At 42.5% G+C, this 26392-nt stretch overlaps 1 protein-coding gene across 4 annotated transcripts in view; it reads left to right on the top strand.

Annotated features, from left to right (window-relative positions):
• The window catches only part of TVP23C (trans-golgi network vesicle protein 23 homolog C), a 62203-nt gene that overhangs the window by 13615 nt on the left and 22196 nt on the right, over nucleotides 1–26392 (top strand). Inside the window, exons 4-8 of one of the 4 annotated variants that reach the window (XR_015769252.1) lie at nucleotides 5685–5774; nucleotides 7246–7377; nucleotides 14779–14907; nucleotides 19065–19199; nucleotides 20732–22678. Coding sequence is in view for 1 of the 4 variants with exons in the window: in XM_028089047.2 (XP_027944848.1) it covers nucleotides 5685–5774; nucleotides 7246–7377; nucleotides 14779–14907; nucleotides 19065–19091 (378 nt within the window). In the remaining 3 variants the exon portion in view is untranslated. Of the gene's footprint in view, nucleotides 1–5684; nucleotides 5775–7245; nucleotides 7378–14778; nucleotides 14908–19064; nucleotides 22679–26392 lie in introns of those variants that run through there. The other 3 variants (XR_015769251.1, XM_028089047.2, XR_015769250.1) reach the window with 3 other exon arrangements.

Genomic DNA, 26392 nt, shown 5'->3' on the forward strand with positions numbered 1-26392 from the left:
TTCCTGGTTCAATTTTGGTAGTTGCTACATCTCTAGGAATGCACCCATTTCTTCCAGGTTATCTAGTTTGCTGGCATAGAGTTGCTCATGATATGTTCTTATAATTGTTTGTATTTCTTTGGTGTTGGTTGTGATCTCTCCTCTTTCATTCATGATTTTGTTGATGTGGGTCATTTCTCTTTTCTTTTTGACAAGTCTGGCCAGGGGTTGATCAGTCTTGTTAATTCTTTCAAAGAACCAGCTCCTGGTTTCGTTGATGTGTTCTACTGTTCTTTTGGTTTCTAGTTCATTGATTTCTGCTCTGATCTTTATTATTTCTCTTCTCCTGCTGGGTTTAGACTTTATCTGCTGTTTTTTCTCCAGCTCCTTTAGGTGTAGGGTTAGGTTGTGTATTCGAGACCTTTCTTGTTTCTTGAGAAAGGCTTGTATTGCTATATACATTCCTCTTAGAACTGCCTTTGCTGTATCACAAAGATTTTGAACAGTTGTGTTTTCATTTTCATTGGTGTCCATGAATTTTTTAAATTCTTCTTTAATTTCCTGGTTGACCCATTCATTCTTTAGTAGGATGCTCTTTAGCCTCCATGTATTTGAGTTCTTTCCGACTTTCCTCTTGTGATTGAGTTCTAGGTTCAAAGCATTGTGGTCTGAAAATATGTAGGGAATAATCCCAATCTTTTGGTACCGGTTGAGACCTGATTTGTGACCTAGGATGTGATCAATTCTGGAGAATGTTCCATGGGCACTAGAGAAGAATGTGTATTCCGTTGCTTTGGGATGGAATGTTCTGAATATGTCTGTGAAGTCCATTTGGTCCAGTGTTTCATTTAAAGTCTTTATTTGCTTGTTGATCTTTTGCTTAGATGATCTGTCCATTTCAGTCAGGGGGTGTTAAAGTCCCCCACTATTATTGTATTGTTGTCAATGTGTTTCTTTGCTTTTGTTATTAATTGCCTTATAAAAGTGGCTGCTCCCATGTTCGGGGCATAGATATTTACAATTGTTAGATCTTCTTTTTGGATAGATCCTTTAAGTAGGATATAGTGTCCTTCTTCATCTCTTATTACAGTCTTTGTTTTAAAATCTAATTAGTCTGATATAAGGATTGCCACCCCAGCTTTCTTTTGGTGTCCATTAGCATGGTAAATGGTTTTCCACCCCCTCACTTTCAACGTGGGGGTGTCTTTGGGTCTAAAATGAGTCTCTCGCAGACAGCATATGGATGGGTCTTGTTTTTTAATCCAATCTGATAGCTTGTGTCTTTTGATTGGGGCATTGAGCCCATTTACATTCAGGGTAACTATTGAAAGGTATGAATTTAGTGCCATTGTGTTGCCTGTAAGGTGACTGTTGCTGTATATTGTCTGTGTTCCTTTCTGATCTATGCTGCTTTTAGGCTCTCCTTTTGCTTAGAGGACCTCTTTCAATATTTCTTGTAGGACTGGTTTTGTGTTTGCAAATTCCTTTAGTTTTTGTTTGTCCTGGAAGCTTTTACCTCTCCTTCTATTTTCAATGACAGCCTTGCTGGATATAGTATTCTTGGCTGCATATTTTTCTCGTTTAGTGCTCTGAAGATATCATGCCAGTCCTTTTGGCCTGCCAGGTCTCTGTGGATAGGTCTGTTGCCAATCTAATGTTTCTACCATTGTAGGTTACATATCTCTTCTCCCGAGCTGCTTTCAGGATTTTCTCTTTGTCTCTGAGACTCGTAGGTTTTACTATTAGATGTCGGGGTGTTGACCTATTTTTATTGATTTTGAGAGGGGTTCTCTGTGCCTCCTGGATTTTGATGCCTGTTTCCTTCCCCACATTAGGGAAGTTCTCTGCTATAATTTGCTCCAATATACCTTCTGCCCCTCTCTCTCTTTCTTCTTCTTCTGGGATCCCAATTATCCTAATGTTGTTTCGTCTTATCGTATCGCTTATCTCTCGAATTCTGCCCTCGTGATCCTGTAGTTGTTTCTCTCTCTTTTTCTCAGCCTCTTTATTTTCCATCATTTGGTCTTCTATATCGCTGATTCTTTCTTCTGCCTCATTTATCCTAGCAGTTAGTGCCCCCATTTTTGATTGCACCTCATTAATAGCCTTTTTGATTTCGACTTGGTTAGATTTTAGTTCTTTTATTTCTCCAGAAAACGTTTCTCTAATAACTTCCACACTTTTTTCAAGGCCTGCTAATATCTTTAAAGTCATGATTCTGACCTGTAGGTCCGACATCGTACTAATGTCAGTATTGAGTAGGTCCCTGGCAGATGGTACTACCTCTTGTTCTTTTTGCTGAGGTGATTTTTTTCGTCTTGTCATTTTGTCCAGAGGAGAACAGATGAATGAGAGAACAGAATGCTAACAGGTTAACAACGTCCCCAGCAAATATACTCTATACAAATCAGAAAAGACCTGAAACCAGGGGACAAGAAAGGGAAAGAAAGAAGAAAGAGGAAAAAAAAAAAAAGGAAAAAGAAAAAGATGAAAACAAACAAAAACAGAACAAAAGAAAAAAAAAACAATATGATCAAATACGATCAGGCTAGTGCATAGATCAGTGCCACACACTAGCTTTTGGGCATATTTTGGTTGTTAGAAGAAAGTGCCTGCTAAAATTTTAAAGAAAGACTTATATATGTACAAAATAAGGGTTAATACAATGAAGGGATGGCAGATGACTGTAAAAATGAAAATTATAAAAGATTTTATAAAAGGAATTGATAAGAAGTTGTTTTTAAAAAGAAAGAAGAAGATTTAAAAAGAAAAAAGAAAAAAAAAGGGAGAGAATGTGATCAGGCAGGAGACTAGAACAAAGCCATACACTAGTGATTTAGGGTACATTTTGATCTGTTAGAAGAAATTATATCTCAAAATTTTAAAGAGAGAACAACTTATATATATATGCCAAAAATAAGGGTAACTACTATGAAGGGATAAAAATATGACTCTAAAAATGAAAAATAAAAAAATGTTTTTTTTTTTTAAAGGGATTGATAAGATGTTTGAAAAAGGGAAAAAGAAAAATGAAAAAGTTGGAACAGTTAAAAAAATTAACTTTGAAAAACTAATGAATTATGGTAAAAAAGCCATGAATTCTATGTGCAGTATTCCCCTAGCGCTGGAGTTCTCCCGTTCTCCTTGATCGGTAAACTTGGTCTTGGCTTGCTGGCTATTACTTCTGATCTTCTGGGGGAGGGGCCTGTTGCCGTGGTTCCCAAATGTCTTTGCCGGAGGCGGAATTGCCCCGCCCTTGTCAGTCCGGGCTAAGCAAGCTGCTCTGGTTTGATCTCAGGAGCTTTTGTTCCCTGCAAGCTCTCAGGACAGCTTTGGAGGACCAGGGTGAAAATGGTGGCCTCCCAATCTTCGCCCGGAGGAGCTGAGAACTCGGGGCCCCGCTCCTCAATGTGCCCCCAGAGAAAAGCAGTCACTCCCGTGTCCCCGGTCTCCGGCCCGCACTCCGTGCTCACCCGGCCTGTGACTGAGCGTTTGTATCTCTGGCACCCGACCCCGTGTGGAGTCTCCAAACCCAGCAGATCCCTGCGGTGCGCTTCCGCGCCGCTCCTCCCAGGGGAGGAAGGGGAGTGTCCCCGGCTCTGCCACTTGTTGGGTGCCTGCTGGAGGAGCAGTGGTCCGACTGGGCCGCGGATCACAGTTTATGGCCACCCCGAGCTGAGAGCCCGCGCCTCGGCTCCGTCTCTGCAGCCGGCTTCCCTGCTCTGATACCTGGGAGCTCTGCTGCACTCAGGCACCCCCGGTGTTTCTGTGACCCCGAGGGTCCTGAGACCACACTGTCCCGCGAGGGTTCCACCCCCCGCGTAGCCACTGGAGCGACGTCCCACAGCGGAGCCGACTTCTAAAAGTTCCGATTTTGTGCGCCGCGGCTCTAGCACTTGCCAGAAGCGGCTGGTGGAGGCCCCTTCTCCCGCCATCTATCCTCCTGAATATCGCCTCGGATTCCCTTCTTGCATGTCCTACCTTCCAGAAAGTGGTCGCTTTTCTGTTCAGAGTGTTGTTGCCACTCTCCTCTTCGATCTCCTGTTGAGTTTGTAGGTGTTCAGAATGGTTTGATCCCTATTCAGCTGAATTCCTGAGACCAGATGAAATCCAGGTCTCCTACTCCTCCGCCATCTTGCTCCGCCCCCCCCCCCCCCCTTATGCTTTAAATTTCATTCTCAAATTGACGCCCCAGGGAGACATTTTCTGACTCCCAGACTAGATCAGATTTCCTTGTTAGCCTCTGAAGGCATCCTGCGCTTCTCCCTCACCACACTTACTGTAGTTGGTGGCAGCCCATTTGTGCACTGCTTGACTGCCTCTCTTCCCTGTAACGCTTGAAGCTCCATGAGGACGGGGATGGTATCTGTTAGTCACCATTTTACTAGCAGCACAGAGTAGGTGCTGAATAAATACCAGTTGAGTAAATAAACCTTGAGAGAGCTGTCACAGTGATTTGTTGCGTTAGTAAGAGGAAAGGGCTTGGTACCTTTGAGGTACTAAATGAGGGCTAGTGCCTATGACCATTGTCTTAGTTTGGGCCGCTATGGTATAACAGTCCCATAGCCTGGTGCCTTATAAAGGATAGGAACTTCTCTCTTTCTTTCTTTCATTTATTTATTTTAGAGAGAGACAGAGCATGGGGGAGAGGGAGAAGCAGACTCCCAACTGAGCAGGGAGCCCGATGTGGGACTTGATCCCAGGACTCTGAGATCGTGACCTGAGATGAAGGCAGGCGCTTAACTGACTGAGCCACCCAGGCGTCCCAGGAACTTATTATTCAAGTTCTAGGGGCCAGAAGTCCCATGTCAGGGTGCCAGTATGGTCAGCTTTTGGTGAGGGCCTTCTTCTGGGTTCCAGACTGGCAGTTTTTCACTTTATCCTCATATGGCAGAGCAGAGCAGAGAGAGAGGAAGAAAGCTCTCCTGACTCTTAGAAGGGTACCAGTCCCATTCAAGAAGGCTTCACGCTATGGACCTGATCCAATCCTGATCAATGCACAAAGGCCTGACCTAATGCCATCATGTGGTGCTGGCGGAGGTGGGGGGGGGGGAACGGTTACAGTTTCAACATATGAATGGGGGGGGAAGCATTCAGTCCAGAGAAACCGTTTTTAGAGATACACAGTTATAAAATATACGTAGCTACAGTCAGGATATATAGGAACAAGTAGGTCTCGGTAGCTAAAGAGCACCGGGCTTAGGAACACGGGGCTTAGGGGGGGTCGCCCAGTTGGCTCAGTCGGTTAAGCATCTGCCTTCAGCTCAGGTCATGATCCCAGGGTCCTGGGATTGAGTCCCGTTTTGGGCTCCCTGCTCAGTGGGGAGTCTGCTTCTTCCTCTGCCTCTGCCCCTCCTCCCTGCTCGTGCTCTCTTTGTCTCCAAATAAATAAATAAAATCTTAAAAAAAAAAAAAGGAACACTTAGGGAATTGGAAGAAAGGACAAGAATTCATGAGAAAAAAGAGAAGGGTGATGTTTATTGATAGGCTTACCCTGTCACCTCCACCCCTGCTGGTCGTGCTGTTGCATTATCTTTATTTTTTTTGTCCAGGCCTGGTGTGTGGTGGTCTTTGTTAACTGGATATTATGGGAGGTAAAGCTGAAGATTTCTTTGGTTTGTGATATGTTACACTAAGATAAGACCTTGTGGTAGGTCTTTAAACAATGCTTTTAAAATGTGTGCGTTTATATTAATCTTTACCAGAATGTCACAGGTAGACTCATGGTTGGTCTGCGTTGGTGGAATCATATAGATGAAGATGGAAAAAGCCACTGGGTGTTTGAGTCCAGGAAGGTAAATTGCCCTTTTTTTTTTAATTTATTTTTATTTTTTAAGATTTTTATTTATTTATTTGACAGAGAGGACAAGCAGGCAGAGTGGCGGGCAGAGGGGGAGGGAGAAGCAGACTCCCTGCTGAGCAGAGAGCCTGATGTGGGGCTCGATCCCAGGACCCTGGGACCATGACCTGAGACCATGACCTGAGCTGAAGGCAGATGCTTAACTGACTGAGCCACCCAGGCGCCCTGCCCTTTTTTTCTTCCCCCCAAAATGTCATTCAATAAATTTTGTGCAGATTACATTTGAATATTTACGGGTGAAGTATTCAGGATTAAAAGTACTACCCCAGATCACTTGGCGTGTCAGCACTAAACCAGATGGCCTTCTAAAGCTGCATTTTTCTGTCTAGTTGAGACTGGAAGTAAGGCACGTACAGGAAGGAAGCCTCTGAGAAAGGATTTTGGGTCCGAGTTTGTTCTGTGTGCTGAGCTGCTTGTCAGGGGCTGCTGATAAAGGACTTCTGAGGACCCTCAGCTTTGTGTTGCTGTGCCTGGTCTCTCCCGGGATCTGTCCCTGTCAGCAGATAACTGCTTCCAGCAGCTCCTTCTGTCTTTGCTCCTGTGGTTCATTTCCACATGTGGGTAGAGAAAAGAAAAAGAAAAAGAAAAAGAGGGATTACAAGTAGACAGAAAATGTGAATCAGCCTGCACAGTGTTCTTGAAGCCTCTGCCTTCAGGAGCCCTCGGGGATGCTCATCTGTTTTGGGTTAGCCTCCTTATCTGTAGCAAACATTCAGTTTCCCTGTGGAATCAGCGTGGGAGGCATGGGAGGCGGAGGACAGAATTTTTGCAGAACACTACTAATTAAGTTGTTTGCCTTCTGCTTGGAACGGCCTTGACGAGTTCTACTTCTGAGAAAGCAGTATTGTGCTTAGGGATAAGCCCACATTCCCTTATATTATACAAACTATATGGAAGCAACTCACCACCCTTTTAAGATTTCTGGGTATTGCTAAGAGATTTTGGCCATTGTCCCAGATCCCCTGATTCCATTTCTTTCTCTGGGCCCTGACTTGACTTTTTAGTCTCCGGGATGACTATAGCCTTGATTTCCTTGATCCTTAGCTCATACATGTGATTCAAAGCTTCTTTATGAATAAACAGTATAAGAGCAGGAAGAATTGAGAAGACTGTCAGAAACAACCTTTACCTTTACCCATGTCTTGGGTCATGACAGACTGTCCATTCTGCCCCGAATGGGCAGATAATACAAAATTCTTGAGTTACAGCATATTTAAGCCAGTTCCTAAGATTAAATAGTGGTAGATATACAACTGTTCTTTGTGGGGTATGGTTTCTAACTTGGGGCTTGGGTCATCTTTATTAATTTATTCAGATTTTAGACTTAGGTGTTTTTCATGAAAAATGTGAAACTTTTTACTGATGAATACTACGGTACTGGTTATTAAGTCCATATTCTTTCTTAGGCATCTGCTCAAGAGAGTAAAACTGTTTCCGAGGCTGAATCAAGAATCTTTTGGTTGGGACTTATTGCCTGTCCAGTGCTCTGGGTAATATTTGCCTTTAGTGCACTCTTCTCCTTCAGAGTGAAGTGGTTGGTGAGTATCAGTGAGGATGTACGGACAATTCATTAGGATGTTTGGTGGGTAATGACCATAAGCAACCATCTATGCTAACATTAGGGACTTGTCTTTTATTTATTTTTAAATTTTTATTGTTATGTTAATCACCATATATTACATCATTTGTTTTGGTGTAGTGTTCCATGATTCATTGTTTGTTCATAACACCCAGTGCTCCATGCAGAATGTGCCCTCTTTAATACCCATCACCAGGCTAACCCATCCCCCTACCCTCCTCCCCTCTAGAACCCTCAGTTTGTTTTTCAGAGTCCATCATCTCTCCTGGTTCGTCTCCCCCTCTGACTTACTCCCCTTCATTCTTCCTCTCCTGCTATCTTCTTCTTTTTCTTTTTTCTTAAAATATGTTGCGTTATTTGTTTCAAAGTACAGATCTGTGATTCAACAGTCTTGCACAATTCACAGCGCTCACTGTAGCAATACCCTCCCCAATGTCTATCACCCAGACACCCCATCCCTCCCACCCCCAACCACTCCAGTAACATTCAGTTTGTTCCTGAGATTAAGAATTCCTCATATCAGTGAGGTCATATGATACATGTCTTTCTCTGATTGACTTATTTCACTAAGCATAACACCCTCCAGTTCCATCCACGTCGTTGCAAATGGGAAGATCTCATTCCTTTTGATGGCTGCATAATATTCCATTGTGTATATATACCACATCTTCTTTATCCATTCATCTGCGATGGACATCTTGGCTCTTTCCACAGTTTGGCTATTGTGGACATTGCTGCTATAAACATTGGGGTCCACGTACCCCTTCGGGTCCCTACATTTGTATCTTTGGGGTAAATACCCAGTAGTGCAATTGCTGGATTGAATGGTAGCTCTAATTTCAACTGTTTGAGGAACCTCCATACTGTTTTCCAGAGTGGTTGCACCAGCTTGCATTCCCACCAACAGTGTAGGAGGGTTCCCCTTTCTCCACATCCCCGCCAACATCTGTCGTTCCCTGACTTGTTAATTTTAGCCATTCTGACGGGTGTGAGGTGGTATCTCATTGAGGTTTTGATTTGGATTTCCCTGATGCCGAGCGATGTTGAGCACTTTTTCATGTGCCTCTTGGCCATTTGGATGTCTTCTTTGGAAAAATGTCTGTTCATGTTTTCTGCCCATTTCTTGATTGGATTATTTGTTCTTTGGGTGTTGAGTTTGATAAGTTCTTTATAGATTTTTGGATACTAGCCCTTTATCTGATATGTCATTTGCAAATATTTTCTCCCATTCTGTCGGTTGTCTTTTGGTTTTGTGGACTGTTTCTTTTGCTGTGCAAAAGCTTTTTATCTTGATGAAATCCCAATAGTTCATTTTTGCCCTGGCTTCCGTGCCTTTGGTGATGTTTCTAGGAAGAAGTTGCTGCGGCTGAGGTCGAAGAGGTTGCTACCTGTGTTCTCCTTTAGGATTTGGATGGACTCCTGTCTCACGTTTAGGTCTTTCAACCATTTGGAGTCTAGTTTTGTGTGTGGTGTAAGGAAATGGTCCAGTTTCATTCTTCTGCATGTGGCTGTCCAATTTTCCCAACACCATTTGTTGAAGAGACTGTCTTTTTGCCATTGGACATTCTTTCCTGCTTTGAGGGACTTGTCTTGAATAGGCAACTCCATTACACATTTCCCAAGTTCTGTTCCCCAACTCTGTTTTTCTCTAAGAGCTGGAGAGCCGAATCCTCTTAAACACCCAGTTTCACCGATTCCCCAAGTGCCTAGCAGAATTTTGATTTAACCCACCTCGTACGGAGGTTACCATCTATTTATCCCAGTATTATCTTGTTGGATGTTCAATAAACTCCAAACATGTTTAGCTTAGTTTGGAACTAACAGAGGGGTATTCTCTGAAAATATTAGTTGGTAACTTGTTCTGGTTGTCTGTTGCTTATATTGTAAATCTTCCCAGAACGTAGTGGCTTAAAAATAAATTTTTATTTCCCTCATCAAGCTACAAATAAAATATAAATAATAAATAAAATAATAAAATAAATAATAAAATAAAATAATAAAAATAAAACAATTTATTATCTCTCTCAGTTTCTCTGGTATAGGAACTGTTGGGGGGCCTGGTCTGGGAGGTTGTGGGTTGGGGTCCATGTGGTTGCAGTCAGGCATTGGCTGGAGCAGCTTCAGGCATCTCCTCTTTGTGAAGTCCCATGGCCTTTCCATATGGTCTCACCACATGGCCATGTAGGGCTTCCTCACAGCATGGCGGCTTCATGGCAGTTAGAATTCTTCCTTGGAGGGTCACAGCTCTGACTGGGAGTGGCTCAGCTCAGACGCTGAATCGCCTCTTACAGCTGTGTGAGTTTGCTCCAGCTGCCTTCTGGGGGACTTAGACACCAGAACTTCATTTTCTCACAGTTCTGGAGGCTAAAAGCCCCAGATCAGGATGTTGGGAGGTTTGATTTCTTCTTTCTGAGGCCTCTCTCCTTGGCTTGTGGATGGCCGTCTTTCCCTTGTGTGTCTTCATGTGGTCTTTCCTCTATGAGTGTGTGTGTCCTAATCTCTTTTTACAAGGACACCAGTCATACTGGATTAGGGTCCGCCCTAGTAACCCCGTTTTACCTTAATTACCTCTTTAAAAACCGTGTCTCCAAATACAGTGACATTCTGAGGTGCTGGGGTTAGGATTTCAACATTAGAATTTTGGGGAGATACAACTCAGGCCATGGCAACAATCTAGGCTCAGAAATCATTCTTTTGTCACCTGTCCACACTCAGGGGAATGGGAATTAAGCTCTCTAGCTTGATTGGGGGGGGGAGAAAGTTCTAGAAAAGCATGTGAAACAGATATTACTACCATGTTTGGAAAATATGATCTGTCACTTGACCCAAATGTGATTCTTGTTCTTTTCATAGTTGAGTTTATCTCACATAACATTTCTTGATACCAGGTATATTTTGGCTTTAATTATGTTTTTTCCCATATTTTGAATATTTTCTTGTCTCTGTTTTGCTATATAGGCTCTTTTTTTGTTTGTGTGTACACATATATGCTTTCCCTTTTGGGATTTGGGAGGTTTATTGTGTATTTTTAGTTTTTCGTATAGGTCTGTCTCTTATAGTTTGTATCACACCCTCTTTCATGGATTGGGAAATGTAGTGAATATGTCCTGGTTTCCTGCTGTGAAGGATGGCACAGTTAACACCCATGCTTTTTCCCACCTCTCCTCCCTGCTTCTGCCTTTGGGTTTCTGTTGGTTATAGGCTTATTTTAGTTGTTTTAAGTATTGTACTTAAACCTGTTTCTTGATCTCTCGAGTCTGTTAGAAACGGAACGAGAGAAACACTCTTCTGTCCCTTCTGTTGTTTCTTCCCTTCCTCTTGCCCAAACTCTGTTTGCCTCCAGTATTAGTTTTGTCGTCAAGGTTTAATAATTACCTTTTGAAATGATGTTTCTTACTGGGTGTTCATTCTTTGATCTATTTAAATACACTGATTCAGTTCTATTAACTGCAGCTTTTCCTTTTACCTCCTGGTTGGCTAAATTTCATTGTTGGGTGATTTTTTTTTTTTTTCCAAAAAACTAACAGATGTTATTTTCCTTTGGCTCTGTCATATTTAAGAATATGAGCCTGTTGGGGCGCCTGGGTGGCTCATTTGGTTGAGCATCTGACTCTTGACCTCAGTTCAGGTCTTGATCTCAGGGTTGTGAGTTCAAGCCCTGTGTTGGGCTCCATGTTGGGCTTGAAGCCTACCTAAAAAAAAAAAAGAATATGAACCCGTTGACTTCATTCATTCTTTTTAAATTTTTAAAATTTTTTATTGTTACTATTTTCATTTTTAAGTAATCTCTACACCCAACAAGGGGGCTCTGACTTAACCTCCCCGAGATCAAGAGTCCCATGTTCTACCAACTGAGCCAGTCAGGTGCCCTCCTGTTGACTTCATTCTTGATCAGTGACGTGGCGGGGTGGGTCACAGGTTCTTTCTTGCAGCTTTAGAAGACATTACATCATTATTGTTTTATATTGAATATTGTAGAGAAATCTGAGGCTGGGTTCACTTAACCTGCATGTAAGTGAGTGCATCATTTCTCTCCCTGAATGAAGAAATTGTATTTTTTTTAATTCTTGAGTTTTAAAAAAATCCAGAGTATCCTTGTGTTTATCTTTCTATATTGATTTTTCAGGAAATTATGTACTCCTTGAATATGTAGATGCAGGTTTTGCTTTGAATCGGGACAGTTGTCTTCTGTCAAATGTTTACATTCATTTATGTTTTATTTTTGGGCTTCTCTGATTCCGAGGGACCAGTTATCTCTCTGTTGGGTCATTTTTTATCTGTTCTCCTCTATCATCTTTCATTTTTTCCTCTGCTTATTCAATCAGGAAGTCTTCTTAGGACTCTTCCAGATGCCAGAGCTGTTCCAGGCCCTGGGGTGTGGTTGGTGACCAGCTAGACAAGGTCACTGCTCTGGTAGAGCCTCTGTGCTGGTGGAGCACGCTGGAAAGGGCAGGGGTGAGAATAGTGGTCACTCCCAGCGGGTGGGCGGCAGCGGCTTCCACGTGCACTTCCTTAGTTCTGCCAGCCCCATTTTCATCTCCGCCTCTTGCCCTGCGTTACCTTCACGCTCCTTTGAATTCTTTAAGTTCTTCCATAGGGTGATGTGTTCCCAGAGATGCTCTTATCTTGGGGGGCTATATTTCTTTCGGAATAGATTCTTCACCTTTTACATACTATATTCCTTTCTTACTATTTTCTCCTCCTCCATCATCATTTTCTTCTTCCTTCTCATCTTCTTCATTTTTTTCTTTTTCATCATCATCATCATCATCATCATCATCTTCCTCCTCCTTCTCCTCCCCCTGCCCCTCCTCCTCCATAGTTTTGCATGGATGCCTTACCCTCTTTCCCTTTCCAGTTTGCTCATGTTTGCAGTAGCAGCTCTGTCCAGACCTCTCCATGCTGGCTTAGTGCGGGTGAGTTCCCCTTGACTGCCTCTGGGTGGTGTCTGAGATGTCTGGGCTCTGCTTTGAACTAGAGCGAGAACCCTGGCTTTCGTGTCCTGAGGTGTATGTGTGAGGAGAGGGCCGCGGCCCAGCCTCCGGCTGCCTCACTAGCTTGCTTGGCCTTTGCCTTCTCTTAGATAGTGCAGTTCTTTCTCCTGGGTGGGTGTCTGCTTCATGCTGGTGCCACCCTCCTGCTTTAGATCGTTTGTGAGGCCCCGGAGCCTTAGCATCCATCTGGGGGAGTCAGCCCTGTCCTTCCCTAGCACTGGTTCCCCTTCTCTAAAACAGAGCTGGGAAGGGTTATGTGGAAGGTGGTTTGGGATCCTGTCACTCAGCCTCTCCAGGAACGTCTTCCTACCCCTGTCCCACTGACAACATGGGCTTGATGATTGCTGGTCCTTCTGTGCTTCTCCTTCTTACCAGCGGGGTATCTCATTGCAGGCTGCTGGGATTATTGCCTGTGTTGTGTGGTCGGTGGTTGGGAGTCATGTCTCTTTCTGCCTTTTTTCTCAGGGCTGTCTGTATCCTTTGGACTTCATTCTCCAAGGTGTTGGGGGTGGTGATCATCAGTGAAATTTCCGTTAGAGGGTCTTTGGAGAGTTAGGAGTTGCGTAGAGCAAAACCAAGCTGGCTTTTTCTCTGACTGCCAGCAAACCCCCCCCCGCCCCGCTTTTTAAAAAATGTTTACTAGTACCAACTCATTTGCCTCTTTTTTTAGCCTATTTTTTTAAACCTCTTTTAAGTCTGTGTATTTTAAAAATCTATTCTGTATTAGGGAGAGAGAGATATTGATGTCTGGTTTCACTACACCATCTTAAACCAGATGTCTGCTTGTTTTAACTTATAAATAGATTTTAAAATTTGTTGCGGGACCCATGTTCAGTCTGTGAATTCAGGTGGTCCCTGGCATGTTAGGAGTGTCCCAGTTTGAGAAGCAGGAGAAGTTGAAAGAGATTTATTTCAATAAAAATATAGTTTTATGTTTATTTAGGTAACCAACAACCTTGTATAATTCTGATGTGTTTATTTCTGTGAAACACAAGTTTGAAACAGCAAGTACAATTCCACTTTTACTAAGAATTTGTATCTATTCCTTAATTAAACATTCAAACCCTTTAACTTCCTTAAAATCAGCTGCACAGCTTGTTAAGGGTTAAGGAGAGTAAGTCTGGATTGGAGAGAAATACTCTGTTTAGCTGTGTTGCTTTTTAGGGATAGAAACATTTCCAGGGTAATTCTTTTAACAGCAGATGGGTTGATAAGTTGTTTATTCTAGAGCAGGGATTGGCAAACTATGGCCTGTGGGCCAAATCTAGCCCAACACCTGCTTTTGTAACTTTTTATTGGGACCCAGCCTTTCCTGTTTCTTTACATATTGTCTGTGGCGCTTTGGGGCTTGAATGGCAGAGCTGAGTGTTTGCAACAGAGATCACATGGCCCACAAAGCCTAAAATATTTATCTGGCCTTTAACAGAAAAACTGCCAATCCCTGTTCTAGAGTAACCATGGGACCTCCTTACATTGTCCTAATTAACTTTTCTTCCCTTATATTTAAAGAGTAGGCTTGAGTTTCTGATTCTCAGTCTTTAATGTTCTTAGTGGGATCACCTGGAGGTTCCCAGATGTGGCCACAAGGAAGAAGCCACTCTGCCAAAGTGCATTTCCTCCTAGTGCTTCCCCTGCACCCTGTTCTTCACAGGAGGCAAACACCTGTTGATTGCTGCCTTGCCCTTGTGGCTCTTTTCCCAGAAGCCGATTGTCTCTCTCATACACAGACAGGCAGACAGACAGACAGACAGACACACACACACACACACACACACACACACACACACACTAGCATAGAGCAGATTCTTCTCTGCATGCTCTCGGTTTACTGAGCTTGATCTCTTGACAATTCTTTTTTTTTTTAAAGATTTTATTTATTTGAGAGAGAGCATGAGCAGGGGGAGAAGCAGACTCTCTGCTGAGCAGGGAGCCTGATGCGGGGCTCCATCCCAGACACCTGGGATTATGACCTGAGCCTAAGGCAGATGCTTAAGTGACTGAGCCACCCAGGCAGCCCTTTTCTTTCATAATTGTTAAAGGAATAATTAACATTTGAGCCTCTTCTGAATCTCATTTATTTTTTTTTATCTTTATTTGGAGACCCATGGAAAATACTAGAGAGAGAAAATGGTCCCTCCACTGCATCCCCAGGGGCTAGCATGGGGACTGGTATATAGCCTTATGCTAAGCAGGTATTGGATGGGTCTGTTCTGCCAAGTTAAGGAGTCTCATTGGCACAAGCCCCACCCATGAGCTTCCTTTTCCTTCTCTTTTCCATGACAGTCTGCTTTGTTTGTTTGTTTGTTGCATGGAAAAAGGTCTTTCAGTTTTAGGCCAGTAACCAGTGATTATTTTTTCTTTCCCAGGCAGTGGTTATCATGGGTGTGGTGCTACAAGGTGCCAACCTATATGGTTACATCAGGTGCAAAGTGGGCAGCAGGAAGAATTTAACCAACATGGCTACATCTTATCTCGGAAAGCAGTTTTTAAAACAAGTAAGTGTTTTCTGCATGTTTCGTTTTGATGTGGTCAGTGACTAATGCAATCATTTCTAATTCTTACAGAGTTTGATTTTTAGGAAATACTTAAAAAATAAGTTTTTTGAAGCCCATATTTAGGTATGAGATGATAAAGTTTTGTTAATTACTCTTGACTTTTAGGACATTCTAGAAATATGTTGTCAGTGCCGTGAAATTATTTTATTTATTATTATTATTATTTTTTAAAGATTTTATTTATTTGTTTGACAGAGAGAGACACAGCGAGAGCAGGAACACAAGCAGGGGGAGTGGGAGAGGGAGGAGCAGGGAGCCCGATGTGGGACTCGATCCCAGGACCCTGGGATCATGACCTGAGCCGAAGGCAGACGCTTAACGACTGAGCCACCCAGGCGCCCTATTTTATTTATTATTTATTTATTTTTTGGAAAAAATTTATTATTTTTTTAAGAAAAAAATTTGTAGGGGGAGGGGCAGAGCAAGAGGGTGAGAGAGAATCTTGAGCAGGCTCCATGTGGAGCTTGATGGGGCTCAGTGTCATGACTGAAATCATGACTTGAACTGAAATCAAGAGTCCCGACTGAGCCACCCAGGCGCCCTGCGCTGAAATATTTTACTTTATTTTATTTTATTTTATTTTATTTATTTTAATTATTTTATTTTATTTATTTTATTTTATTTTATATTTTATTTTATTATTTTAATTTAATTTAATTTTTTATTTTATTTTATTTTATATTTTATTTATTTTATTTTATTTTATTTTATTATTTTATTATTTTATTTTATTTTATAGTTTCCTTTTTTTAATTTAAATTCAGTTAATTAACATATAGTATATTATTAGTTTCAGAGGTGGAGTTCAGTGATTCATCATTTGCATACAACACCTAGTGCTCATTCCATCACATGCCCTCCTTCATGCCCATCACCCAGTTACCCCAGCCGGCCCCCCAACTCCTCTCCAGCAACCTTCAGTTTCTTTCCTATGCTTAAGAGTCTCTTGTGGTTTGTCTCCCTCTCTGATTTCATCTTGTTTCATTTGTCCCAGGTTTTTTTTTTTTTTTTTTACTAACCAGAATCATGCTGTATGTATTGTTCTTTGATGTGCTTGTTGATGTTCTCAGCCTAGCACACTCCCTTTATCCATCCTGTATTCCATAGAAATAGTGTCACTGTTTGGGTTGCTTCATTCTGCTGTTATAATTATGCCCACTTTTGTGCACAAAGTTGAGCACCGGGGTTGGAATTTGAGGGGAAGAGTGCCAGTTTGAGCCCTTGGCAGTCTGAGGTGAAGGTGTGTTGACTTGGCATTGAGCAGGTGGCAGGCCGTGTATGCTGACTTGGGCAGGAGGGTGGTTGGACTGTGAATTTGGGACCCACAGGCCAATGGCATCCAGTGTGACAGGGACGTGGCAGGTTTTGCTTTTAACTTTTGTTTTTCTGGGAAACTCGATCTCTCCTATTCTAAATGAAAGCCTTGCTGGATAGAGTATTCTTGGCTGTAGATTTTTTCCTTTTAGCAGTTGGAATTGATCATGCCACTTTCTTCTGGCCTGCACAGTTTCTGCTGAAAAACCCACTGATAGCTGTATGGGGTTTCCCTTGTATGTACCTGCTTTCCTTTCTCTTGCTGCTTTTAAAATTCTCTATCACTGCTTTTGGCCATCTTATTTACTTTGTATCTTGGTGCAGACCTCTTTGGGTTGGTTGTGTTGGGCGCTCTCTGTGCCTCCTGGATCTGGATTTCTCTTTCCTTCCCCAGATTCAGGAAGTTTTTAGCTATTATTTCTTCAGACAATCTTCTGCCCCCTTTTCTCTCTCTTCTCCTTCTGGGATCCCTATCATGCGACTGTTATGCTTGACAGTGTTGCTGAGTTCCCTGGGTCTATTCTTATTTGCATATTTTCCCCCTCTCATCTGCTCAGCTTGATTACGTTCCATGACCCTGTCCTCCAGGTGGCTGATCCTTTCTTCTATTTCCTCTTGTTTGTGGTTTATTCCAGGTGGTCTATTTTTATTTCCATTTAGTGAGTCCAATAGCTCTGATTGGTTCTTTTTTACATCTCCTATCTCTTGGTGGAGGGTCTCATGGGGTCCTGCACTCCTTTCTCAATTCTAGCGAGTATCTTTATGAGCATTACTTTAAATTCACTATCAGACATATTACTTATCTCTGTTTCGCTTAGGTGTCCTGCTCTGATTTTGTTCTGTTCTTTCATTTGGGACATATTCCTCTGTCTCCTCAATCTGTCTATTGCTGTGTCTGTTTCTCTGTGTTAGAAAAGTCAGCTGCTTCTCCTGCACTTGAAAGTAGTGGCTTTCTGAAGAGGAGGTCCTACAGTGCAATGTCTCCTTTTCAGCAGAAAATGGTGCTTCAGGGGTGTCTCCTATGTGTGTTGCTCCAGGGGTGTCCTACTGTTGTGACTGGGATGTGTTTGCCTTCATTCCAGCCTGCGATGGCTCTCTGCCTATTGTGGGCAGAGTCTGGTGCCTGTGATGTTAGTGGGCCGGTCCAGGGCTGCCTTGGGCTTGAGTTGAGGCAGACCAGGCGTTTGCCAGAGATGCAGTAGCACCAAACTGCAGGCACTGTCCGTGTGTTGTCCCCTGAGAAGCTTTTGTTGTGGGTGAAGCCTGCAGTCAGATGAGCTGCCTACCCCCAGCCCACTCCGGGGGTCACAGACGGGTGTGTGGTTATCTTCCCCGCTCCCTGGAGCAGGACTCACTTTGGAGTGGTGCTGGCCCTCGTCTGGGCCGTGCACACAGTGCCAGGTTTGTGGCACCGCTTTGACGGGATCTTGCCAAGAGTGATCGGAGGGGGTGGATCTGCTTCGCTGTGGCCTCTTGTCTATGCCGGGCTGCGGAGAGTCTGTTCTGCCAGTTTTCGGGCTGCTCTCTGGGTTATTTATACTGACGTGGGTGCTCTCTAGGTGGTCATGCGGCAGGAAGTGAGCCCAGGGTCGTCCTACTCCGCCATCTTCCCAGCAGTTTCTCCCTGAAAGATTTTAAAACCAGGGATAAACTATCATTGATAACAACTTATATTTTTAAAAAATTCCCTTAAGTTCAGTAGCTTTCGATTAATTCTGGTGGCTCTAAATGAAGTTTTGGAGAATGTATTTTATGATTTTAGGATTTATGGTAAGAACAAGTAGAAACATAAGACTGGATCATTAAAGATTGTTTTAGAGCACTCAGATTTGTTTGTTTTTTAGAACATAAAGATTTTACTATGGCTCCCCAATATGAAGATTTAAATCAGGGATTTCAGTGGAATAAGTAAATCACTTGGGAGAATTGATTAGGTACTTTGTATGATACCTCACATTTGTTTTTAGTGCAGTAGGTTGGGCAGGTAATGTTTACAGGACAGTGATTTTCAAACTTGAACCTGCCTAAGAATCCCCTGCAGGGCTAAAACAAAGATGGCTGAGGCCTACTCCCAGAGCTGACCTGGCGGGGTCTCACAATTTGCATGTCTCGCAAGTTCCCAGGTGGGTGGTGGTCCCAGGACTATGATGCTGGTGGTCCAGGGACTGCGTTAGATGGCTAGAGCCCTGACAGATTGAGTGACCTCATAAGGATATACAGCTAACCCGTGGAACTTAGCTAGGGCCTAGCCCACCTCTTCTCTCTTGAAATTCATTGTTCTTTCCATTCTGCTGTATAGTTTCTCTTGTATAAATGATGAAAAGTCCAGAAAACGAACAGTCTTGTAGGGACATGATTCTCTGCCTGAAGGACTTTTGCACAGTCCCAGGTACACCTTTGCAGGGGTCCACCGTATGGTAATTGTCAAGTGTATGTTGAATAGTTTTTTCCCTTTGGATTTTTAGCATTTATGAGGCAGGGAGGGACATTGAATACAGGGAAATTGAGCCTTGACCCTGACATAACACGGGTCGGGTCAGTAGAGTTGCATGGCACCTGGCGGTATTCAGCTAGCGTAGGACTGGCTTGCTGGACATCTCGGGGGATCCTTTGATGTACTTCTCCACCTCGCCAACGTTTTTAACATAATTGGGCCATGCACTGTGAGGTAGTAGTGTAGAGGTGGTCCTGCTTACAGACATGGGATGTTTTCCTAGTGCTTTGAAGGCTGGCATGTCAAGTAGAATAGTTCTCACTATGAAAGAGTTCTTTCTCTTTTGCAGAACACCGGAGATGAGCAGACTTCCTGAAGAGAGTGAGAGCAAGTTCATGTGTCCTGTTGTACTGGGGAACAGCTGAAGAGATTCTTGACTCTGAGGCTTTTGGAACTCAGTACATGTTGCAAAGAGGAGTGTTGGGTTTGTTTTTCCAGTTTAAAATTTACTTTAAAAAAATGGAAAGTTTAGTTTTCATATCAAGTTTTTATTCTCTTTCTAGCACTTTGGGGCTTGAAAGTATGGTGTGGCCAGGAACATTGTCAGAATTGGTTCCTGGCTTATACATGTATGCACGTAGTCCTGTAATGTCCATATACCCTAAATTACTGAAAGTGTGTTCGTGTACGTACGTAATGGAGACCTTTGCATTTGGATCCGTAGAATATAGGAGGATGTTCTCGGTCTGTCTCAGAAATCTAGGTGTGTACATATTATTTCTGTAGATTATTGTCAGAAGAAAGTTTTGCTTCCATGGGAAGAGTGAGCACTTTGGCCTATGTGTAAGTTAGAAATAATTGTTAATTTTACAACTTAATGAATACTTTGTGATGAAACGTCTTATCTTAGTCACTCACAGGCAGGTAAAAAACAAATTTGGGCCAATGGTTAACTAGTTTGTAAATTTTATTTTTATTCGTAATAACTCATGTCCTTAAGGCCCAGCTAATATAAATGGAATTTTCACAGTTTATGGTTAGGGGATTCCTTAGAGATTGCTGCTGTTCTATTTATTTTTTGGAAGGGAAAGTCAGATTTTACTTTAGAACTTCCTGGAAGCTCTTCAGTGGGCCTTGGCCTAATGAAATCTATCTTTTATCACTAAAAGAGTATTATTCTTATGTCATAGTGAGAATGATCATTTAAATACTTGGCATAATAAATGCCTAAAAGACATTTTATTGTATGAATCTATTTTTTTTTTCTTGCTATAATGGGGATATTGTAAATCATGCCTTTGTATTAATGGTATTTCTTAAAGCAATATATGTCACAATCTACAAGTGGTTGTAGGAGTCTATAAATTCTGTTGTAGGTTCTGTAAACTTTGTTGGTGTCTTTTAACCAGCAGATTATTTTGTGGAATGTATTTATACATTGTTAAAAATTTTAAAAAGATGTTTAATTGAATAAGTGTCTTTATTGGAGTGATAGCTTTTGAAGGTGCATAACTTTATATTTGTATAAAACCCTACCGTTTACAAAGCACTTCAACATGTGTAATTTCCTTTCATCCTCACGACAAACTGGTTATGTGTGATATGTGTTTACAGCTGATGAAACTGGCTTTTAGGTTTATTGAGTGCTTTGTCCAAGGAAACACAGATTACGGGAAGACCCGCCAGGATATATTATGGTTTTTAGAGGAAATATTTGTCTCTGAATATCTTTTGCTTTCTTAGGGATCATTAATTTACTAAGTGTTTCTTTACCCTTTTGCTTATACTCATCTGGTGAGGCAGTCGATACTGCCTAAAGACGTGTGTTGAATCGGAAAGCTCTAAATTAAATCTTTAGTGCTGAGAATCTGACTGGGGCCACATTGGTATGGTACTTGAGGTAGCTGTGTCATTATTTGAACCTGTAATCCTAAGCCAAACAGGAATTGAGTTTGGGAATATGCCTGTGGCAGAATCTACCACTTATTTCCTAAATTCAGTTTTTCTCTTCTACAGGTTTCCCCCTTATTAGCAAGGACAAGGCAACAGACAGCTTTCCTCAGATTTTCCTGCATCTTGGTGTGGCCGTGTGAGTGCATTCTGGCCAATGGATGCACTTGCAGGAAGGATTCTTAAAAGGAGGGGCCTAGGGGCGCCTGGGTGGCTCAGTCTGTCAGCATCCGACTCTTGATTTCGGCTCAGGTCATGATCTCAGGGTCCTGGGATTGAGCCCTGCTTGGGTCTCGGCGCTCAGCGGGGAGTCTGCTTGAGATTCTCCTCCTTCTACCCCCTACTCTCTCTCTCTCTCTCTCAAATAAAGAAATAAATAAAATCTTAAAAATAAAGAGGGGCCTACCCATCCCATCCCCTTTTGTCCTTCCTGCTAGCTGAAATGTAGACATGATAGATGGAGCTTGAGCAGCCATCTTGGACTATGGGATGGAAGCCTCTTTTTATGAATAACAGAAATAAGGTAGGGATTGTCTGAGTTCTCCCTGATGGGGATAGCAGCCCTGAGCTGCCTGTCTGAATTTTTAGGTGAGAAACAAACTTCTCTCTTGTTCAAGTGTTACTGTTTTGGCTTTTCTGTTCCTATAGCTTAACAGAATTCTTATCAATACAGTATATTTTTAGCATCCTCTATAATGGTTTCTGTAAGTATAGCATTTAGGATGTAATAATTCAGTAAACACATATTTGTCTTTTTCTCTGTGTGGTAATGAAGTTACTGTTATTGGTGCTGATGAGTTCAGTGGTTCCAGATGCCATTGCTGCATAAAAATTTAGTGGTGTAAAACATTTTGTTACGCTTACACGTGCTGTGGGACAGGAATTTGGAAATGGCCTGGTGGGGACAGCTTTTCTCTGCTATACAGTATCTGGGGCTCTGCTGTAGGCCTGTCTTTACACGTTGGCTAGGGGCAGGAAACTCGGGGGGTGTCTTCAGCCAAGGGTCTGGAGGTTGATGTGGGCTGTCAGTTGGGAGCTCTGCTAGGTTGTTGTTGGAACACCTACATTTTTTTTTCTTTAAAAAATTTTATTTGACAGAGAGAGAGGGATCACAAGTAGGCAGAGTGACAGGCAGAGGGAGAGGGAGAAGCAGGGCCCCGCTGAACAGAGAGCCCGATTTGGGGCTCGATCCCAGGACCCTGGGTTCATGACCTGAGCTGAAGGCGGACGCGTAACCGACTGAGCCACTCGCAGGCGCCCCAGGAACACCTACATTTGTGACGTCTTTGTGTGGTCTCTGTGTAGGCTTATTTGGGCTTCTTCACAACCTGGTAGCTGGATTCTCAGAGCAAGCTTCCCTAGAGAGCAAGAGAAGCACATGGTGTTTTTATGACTAGTCTGAGACTCCACCTAACATCACTCTGCTCTTATCTGGTGGTTGACATGGTTGCCAAGGTCCCCGTGAGTTCAAGGGAAGGGTACGTGGTGGACCCAAGCTTGATGAGAGGACTGTCAAGATTCATTATAAACAAGGTTATGTGGGCTCGGAGAGACTGCGAGCCTTCTTTGGAAAGTAAAATCTACCACATCTACTTTAATCATTTCATCAAGACTGAAAAGTTACTTGGGAGAGGCCGAGGGTAGTGAGCATTATTTTCTCTTTTCTCTTCCCTGGGTCAGCCTTGACTACAGGTGAACGGGCCACATGGTGCCATTAAAATGAAAGCAAGATTGCATTTTACAGCTCCCAGAATACCTGTGCTTGGACCATACCTCTGAAATAACTAGGCCAGGGTGTGTGTGTGTGTGTGTTTGTAGGGGTGATAGCATATTTCACCATAGTGTAGGTACTATGATCCTTTTAAATTTGTATAACTCTTGGGGCACCTGGGTGGCTCAGATGGTTGAGCATCTGCCTTCAGCTCAGGTCATGATCCCAGGGTCCTGGGATCGAGCCCCACATTGGGTTCCTGGCTTGGCGGGCCTGCTTCTCCCTCTCCCCCTGCTCATGCTCTCTCTCTGTATCTTTGTGTCTCAAATGAATAAATAAAATCTTAAAAAAATAAATAAATTTGTATAACTATTTTTTTTAAAGGAGTCCCATTTTCTTTTTTAAAGATTTTTTATTTATTTGAGACAGATAGAGCATGAGCAGGGGGAGAGGCAGAGGGAGAGGGAGAAGCAGACTCCCTGCTGAGCAGGGAGCCCGACGCGGGACTCGATCCCAGGACCCTGGGATCGTGACCTGAGCCAAAGGCAGACGCTTAACCATCTGAGCCACCCAGGCGCCCCTTGTACAACTCTTTAGAGCTCATCAAAATTCTTCTGTATGTATGATCTCTGTTTTTTTTTCTTTTTAACTTCAATTTTTAATTTAAATTCTAGTTAACATAGATGGTAAAATTTGTTTCAGGTGTAGAATTTAGTGGTTCACCACTTACATACAACACCCAGTGCTCATCACAAGTGTCCTCCTCAATGCCCATCACCCATTTAACCCATCCCTCACACCTCACCTTCCATCAATCCTGTTTCTTCTCTGTCTTTAAGAATCTCTTACGGTTAGCTTCCTTCTCTCTTTCTCTCTTTTTTTCTCCTTCCCCTATGTTCATCTGTTTTGTTTCTTAAATTCCACATGAGTGAAATCATATGGTATTTGTCTTTCTCTGACTTATTTCACTTAACATAATACACTCTAGCTCCATCCACATTGTTGGAAACGGTAAGATTTCATTCTTCTTTATGGCTGAGTAATATTGCATTGTATATACACCACATCTTCTTCATCCATTCATCGGTGATGGACATTTGCGCTCTTTCCATAATTTGGCTGTTGTTGATAATGCTGCTGTAAACATCGGGGTGCATGTGCCCCTTTGAATCAATATTTTTGTGTCCTTCAGGTAAATACCTAGTAGTGCAATTGGTGGGTTGCAGAGTAGTTCTATTTTTAACTTTTTGAGGAACTTCCATACTGTTTTCCAGAGTGGCTGCACCAGTTTGCATTCCCGCCAACAGTGTAGGAAGGTTCCCCTCTCTCCACATCCTCGCCAACATATATGATCTCATTTGATTTGCCTCATAACCTCAAGAGGGAGGAAAGACCATTAATCGCCTCATGTTACAGATGCATAACTAGGACTGAGATAAGTAAAATAAATTTTTTACTTTGGTCTCTGTTGTTTTACAGAGAGAGAAGAGAACGTGTGCGAGCAGGGGGAGGGACAGAGTGAGAGGGAGAGAGAGAGAGAAGCAGAGTCCCCACTGAGTACAGAGCCTGACATTGGGCTCAATCCCAGGACCCTGAGATCATGACCTGAGCCAAAATCAAGAGTGGGGACGCTTAACCAACTGAGCCACCCAGGTGCCCCATGAGATAAGTAATTTACTGAAGGTTGCATGTAGTAGAGATAGCAATGCTCACCAATTAGTCCATTTGTTCTACATTTCCCAGCTCCCTTAATTGAGCCCAGGTGAGTAGCTATGGCCATGAAATGTGGGTGAAAGTGGCCAGTGTCATTTCTGGGTGAAGAAGGGGGCATCTCTAATCTTTCCTCCTCTTTGGGGGAAACCAGTGGTGCTCAAGATGGCAGACCCTTAGCCATCCTGGGTCCCAGGGTGACTTGTAGAGCACAATCCCCCTGCCAACTCCTGTGGGACATAGAGCGTGAATGAGGAAGAAACTTTTGGTGTGTTAAGCCACTTGATTACCTGGTTAATTTGTTTCCACGACATGACTTAATAGCCTACTTTGACTTACTAGTTGCACAAACAATAAGTCACACTTAGAAAACTTTAAGTCCTAATTCAGTAATCTTTCCACTGCTCCATGCTGTTTCTTTTTGCAAGAAAAGAAATTGGATTCCTCATCCTGTAGTGCAGGTGGGACCAGACAGGTGAAGCTGACCAGGTAAAAACTGCCAACTAGGAGAGTCCACTTACCATCTGAGGAACCAGAAGCTTCTCACTTCCAGCCATTTGTTGCCACTCAGGAATATGGTCCCTCTGTTGCTACATTTTCCGGTTTTTCAAGAGAAGTGAAAAGTCTAGATGTTTACATGAAATCTGATCTTTTAATGCTTATAAATTAAATTTAAACATAAGAAGGAGGGCCACTCAGTTCAGTCGATTAAGTGTCCCAATCTTGATTTTGGCTCAGGTCATGATCTCAGGATTCTGAGATCCAGCCCCGCATTGGACTCTGCACTAAGTGTGGAGCCTGCTTAAGATTTTCTCTCTCCCTCTGCTCTCCCCACCCCTGACCCGACCCCGCTGTGCGTGCTTGCTCCCTCTCAAAAAAAAAAAGAAAACACACGTGAAACCAAATAATATGTGTTTGCAGGTGAAATTGAGCTGTGCCAATTTTTACCATAGTGCAGTTATTTTCAAACAAAGTCTATTGCTGGTTTTGAACAGCACATTCTGAAATTGTATGCTGTTTACTTTCAATTACAGATAAAATTGAAATAATACCTAATTCTTATGAGAAGCCGGAGGCACTCTTTAAAACCTTTATATTATTCTACATAAGAAAGGAGGAACCATATGATTTCCTGAAGAAGTTACAATTTATTGCCAAGAAAAAAGTAATCTCATAGAACTTTTCACTACAATTAATTAAAGAAAAAAAGAAAAACACTTGAGTCAGAGGCTACAAAGAAAAGCAAGTCTTATCTCACTCTCAGTTCTCCCAGAAGCGAATGTCTTCGGCTGCCTCTTTTTATATTTTGGGGTATTTACTTTCATACCTCTAAATAATATTTGTACAGTGCTTACAGTGTTTCTTGGCTTTTCAACTTGATACATCAGCCGTTGACTTCCTGCTATGGAAAAATGAAGATTTAACTCGAAAGAACCTCCCCCACACATAGTTTGAGCATCGTTTTTTGTCCAATTTGTTACTATATTAAAGGCTTAACATAAACCTTTATTTTTTTTATTCCGTCAGATATCTGTTGTAACTGTTGATTTCCTCTCTTAATAATTTGTTCAGCCACAAATAACAGAAAGTCCCACAAATAATAGTGGCTCAGACAAAAAAAGGGTCTGTGTGTTTTTCCACAAAGAAAGTCTGGAAGTAGGCACTTGACTAGTGTTGATGTGGCTACTAAACAGTTCTTTGGAGAGCTGCTTTTTGTCCCCATGCTCATCACCTCAGGGTCACAAGAGGACTGTCACAGCTGAAGATGACTCATCTCTTTGGGGAAGAAGATAGGCTCCAGTTGCATCTGTCCCCTTTCATCAGAAAAGCAAAAGCTTTCTCAGAAGTTATAGGAGACCCGCTGCTTACATCTCCTTAGCCAAAATGGTGTCACTCGGTATCAGGAAGTCTGGAAAAGTAGGTACTTCAGTAGGCACATTGCTGTCTTGCATAAGAGTGAGATTTTGTTAGTAGGGGAAAAAAGAAGGGGACCTTAGGTAGGCAACTAGCAGTGCTAACTACATGTTTCTCACGGGAGGCTTTATATGGAGGACCCTGGCTGCTGGTGGCTAATGCTCTTAGTGCTTTTTCTATGATAAATAGCCTTTGATCTGGACAGCCTTTTGAGCCAACTTTTGTTGCAAAGCCATTCAATACAACCCTTGGTAAGATAGTTCTGGGAGGGGTGTAGTCTGATGTACTCTTTTTCTTTTTTAATTTTTTTAATTAACATAGAGTGTATTATTTGTTTCAGGGGTACAGGTCTATGATTTGTCAGACTTACACAATTCACAGCACTCTGTATC

The sequence above is a fragment of the Eumetopias jubatus genome, unplaced genomic scaffold, assembly GCF_037043125.1.
Source record: "Eumetopias jubatus isolate StellerSeaLion01/CBP00866 unplaced genomic scaffold, mEumJub1_p1.0 scaffold_10, whole genome shotgun sequence".
In the NCBI taxonomy this organism is placed as follows: domain Eukaryota; kingdom Metazoa; phylum Chordata; class Mammalia; order Carnivora; family Otariidae; genus Eumetopias; species Eumetopias jubatus.